A 3,840-nucleotide genomic window follows, 5' to 3' on the forward strand; every position below is an offset into this window, starting at 1 on the left:
AAAAATAATCTAATTGGAACATGGGCAAAAGACATAAAGAGACATTTCGCCAGAGACTATATACAAATAGCAAAGAAGCACGTGAAAAGGTGATCAACATTGACTTATGGCTGTTAGGGAAATGCATATTAAAACCACAAGATACTACTACACAGTTATTCAAATGGCTAAAAATAAAAAGTTTATAAAATGGTAACAATGCCAAATACTGATGAGGATGTGGAGAAACGATCTCATTCATTGCTGGTGGGAATGTAAAATGATACAGCCTGTCTAAAAGATGTTTTGTCATTTTCTTGAAAACTAAACGTATAGTCACCATGTGATTCGGAGTTGTACTCCTGGGCATTTATCTCAGAGCAATGAAAACTTATGTCCATACAAAAACCTGTACATGGTTGTTCATAGAAGCTTTATTTGTATGTAATAGCCAAAAGCTGGAAACAACCGAAATATCAAAAACAGATGAATGGTTAAACAAACTGTGGTATATCTCTATCACAGGAGGCTAATAAGCAATAAAAAGGAACTGTTGATATACACAACAACTTGGATGGCTCTCAAGGGCATTATGCTGAGTGACAAAAGAGAATCTCGGGGGTCATGTACTGTACGGTTCTATTTGTACAACATTCTCGACACAAATTATAGAGATGGAGACCGTGTTAGTGGTCACCAGGCATTAGGGATGGAGGGGATTAGGGGAGTGGAGGTGAAAACAGAGTAGGAGGAGGGAGATCTTTGTAGTTAAGGAATATTTCTGCATCTTGATTGTGGTGACATTTACTTACTGTGTATGCATGTGATAAAATGGGATACACACACTGTACTAGCATCAATTTCTGGGTTTTGATATTATACCGTCGTTAGGTAAGATGGGACCATTGGCACAATTGGGTGAAGGGTACTGGGGAACTCTAGTAATCTTTACAACTTCCTGTGAATCTACAGTTATTTGAAAATATAGAGTTTTTATTTTTTTTTTTTTTAGAAAAAACACCTTCATATATTCTAGAGTAGTGGTTCTCTAACTTTTAGGTCTTTACAATCTTAAAGACAATTGAGGACTCTAACCTTTATTTATATAGGCTATAGAAAAATATTTGTTTAAAAATAACCCATTATATAGGAAGCTGACAATTTTTATGAAAAAAATACTTTCTGAAAGTTTAGTGAGAATGGTATTGTTTTAAATTTATATAAATCCATGTTAGCTTTTGGTTGCATTCTCCTATATGTTGCATTGTAGCGTGTTTAATCAATAGCTAGAAAGACCACAGTAGAAGTACTGAGAACAAACTGAGTTAATCTCTGAGAAAACTATTTATTTACACACTAAACCTACTACCTTAGGAAATTCCAGGAAACAGAAGAATACACAGCCACACATTCTATTAGTCCTCAGAGCAATAACATTACACATTGTGTAGCCTCTGGAAAATGTCATTGTATGTTCAGGAGAATATGAGGATGAGAAGTTCAAGTAACGGTATTATTATAAAATTACTTTTGGCCTCTCGGAAGCCCTGAGAAAGTCATGGAGACCCCAGGGGTTTGTGGACTACACTCTGAAATTCAGTGTCCTAGTGTTCATTCATCGTGAACTTTAAAACTGGCGTACTTTTTATTTTTACTTTCTTTTGCCCATTCCAGCTACATTCATTTTTAAATGTTTTCGTAGTAGGTTAGAAAAGAACCTTTCGGTACTTTAGTCACGTTGCGTGGATGAAAAACGACAAGACTGTTTAAATTGTAGGGTTGCTTGGGGATGTCCTTGGAAGACATACATGAGACTGAAATTCGGCAAGACCGGTTTTGATTTGGAGCTCAGAATCAAAAAGACCCTTTCTAAAGACTTGTTCTTTGAGGGTAGAAATTGTATCATCTTCACTTGTATATTCTCATGTCAATTGTTTGCTTAAATGTTTAGCGAATTAAGGAAATAAGAATGCTTTGGGCATTCAGGATTGTGGGTGCCTGTTGTGTATGTATTTTACAACCTGGAAATGTGTCGTAAGGAGATAGAGCACAGTTGTGGAGACAAACGTCAGCAATGTGTGTTGACTGCTTGTAGTATAGTTTGGTTGTTTGGGGTATAATATTAGAGATAATGATTACTTTTACATTTATTTTTAGAATGGAAGAGCAACCTGTTTGCTCCTACTTGGAAAAGATTCTTTCTAAAAATATGGAACTGATGGAGAAGAAACTTATGGACCACATCGATCAGCAAATGTATAAACTCCAGGAGCACATAGATAATAAGATTGCTTTGTTAATGGACTTGCTGCAAAATCCCCACTCCCCAGGCACTGGGACGCCTCTAAGACATTATGACTCTGGAGAAAGACTTTCAAATGGAGAAAGATAAGTGCTCAACATGTACAGTGTGCTAAGATATTTATTACATATTTATTACAAGGCGAAAACCTCAAAAAACTTTATGAAAATTAAGTATTTAATGTCCTTTGAACAGTCACCATTTACTTACGTAAAGTGACCTCTGTGTTCATTTTTATTGCACTTATTATAATCTAGTACTGTACACTAAGAGTTAACATGATATGGTCATAAGTTATTTTAGTTTGTAATATTGTTCACTCTTACAGAAATTTATGTCAACTTCTAGGTTGCTTAAGTGTTTAAAATTTTTAAGGGTTTCTAATGCAGTTCTTTATTTTGTATTGTATATGTGTTTGATAGAAGTACTCTTTATTTATAAAAGACCTTATTTTATAGTCTTAGTATGAAAAAGAAGGCTTACACTATTTGATAATTTTTTTTTCTTTGTTCCTGGAAAATTGAATACTTAAGACTTGGAACCTTTAATTCAGATCACTAATTTACATTTTGTATTATTTATCTCAGATTATGAATAAGATGCAATGTTTGGCATGTGTAAATATACACTGAGCTGTTAATATTATTTGTTTCAGTACAGTAGCAGTAAATATGAAAATAAAAATCAGAACTGGCCAATTCTTTGTCAGGATTATTACTTTAGATTTAGTGTTTGATGTAAAACGAGAGAAGTCATCTTGTTTTATCTCAATACACCCAGAAAGTACAACTCTCCTTTTCTGAGCCAGTGCTTCTTTCCAGAGCCCTCTCTGGTATGTTGAAAGTGTGGGCTGCTGAGGTTCTGCACTGAAGGATTAAGGCATCTGAGCCAAGGAGATTGCAGTGCTCTCTGGCCGACTTCATTTTCAGAAATTACAACTATTGGATGTGTGTTGAAGGGCGATATGTTACATCTGAAAAATAAATGTATTCACTCTGGAAACTACATAAGTAAATAGAAATGTTTCATTTTCAGTGATTCTTTGCTTAAAATGTTTTATTTTTCTGAAAAGATGTGTTTCACACTCATTGAATGTTTTGGTGAATTTATTCTTTAAGATACTGGCTAAATTTATATACTGTTCATTTTTCATTATACTACAAAGGTAACAAGATATATGGACCACTCTTTGACCTCAGTCACTTGAGGATCTGCATATCACTTTTTTTAGTCTCTTCAAATTTATGGGACATTCACAACATATATGGCTATAAGATAGTATTTCCTTTGTCATTCAGGAGAAATCTGTCTCACTTCAAGCTGTACCCTTTAGTAGATTTTACAGTTTCTGGTGTTTGTAGTCTGTTTGTTGATTTACAAAATGCTTATGATTGTAGCCATAGTCACTTCATTCAGTGCGAGGACCGTGAATGAGAATAGAAATAGATGGTTGAAAAACTAATGATAGTTCCTTCTGCATGCATTTGATGATGAAATACTGTAATTGGGGAGCAAGATTGCAATCATTTCAAAAAGTAATATTTGGCAATATGAAAAAT

At 34.3% G+C, this 3,840-nt stretch overlaps 1 protein-coding gene across 3 annotated transcripts in view; it reads left to right on the forward strand.

Moving 5' to 3' along the window:
• The window catches only part of C2H10orf88 (chromosome 2 C10orf88 homolog), a 17,138-nt gene extending 13,776 nt beyond the window's left edge, over positions 1-3,362 (forward strand). For 2 of the 3 annotated variants that reach the window (XM_046655286.1, XM_046655288.1), the window contains exon 6: positions 2,137-3,361. In XM_046655286.1, coding sequence (XP_046511242.1) covers positions 2,137-2,371 — 235 coding nt within the window. In that variant the 3' untranslated portion in view covers positions 2,372-3,361. Of the gene's footprint in view, positions 1-2,136 lie in introns of all 3 variants that reach the window. The other variant, XM_046655287.1, reaches the window with a different exon arrangement.
• The last annotated feature ends 478 nt before the right edge of the window (positions 3,363-3,840 follow it).

This window comes from Equus quagga, chromosome 2 (assembly GCF_021613505.1).
Source record: "Equus quagga isolate Etosha38 chromosome 2, UCLA_HA_Equagga_1.0, whole genome shotgun sequence".
Classification (NCBI taxonomy): domain Eukaryota; kingdom Metazoa; phylum Chordata; class Mammalia; order Perissodactyla; family Equidae; genus Equus; species Equus quagga.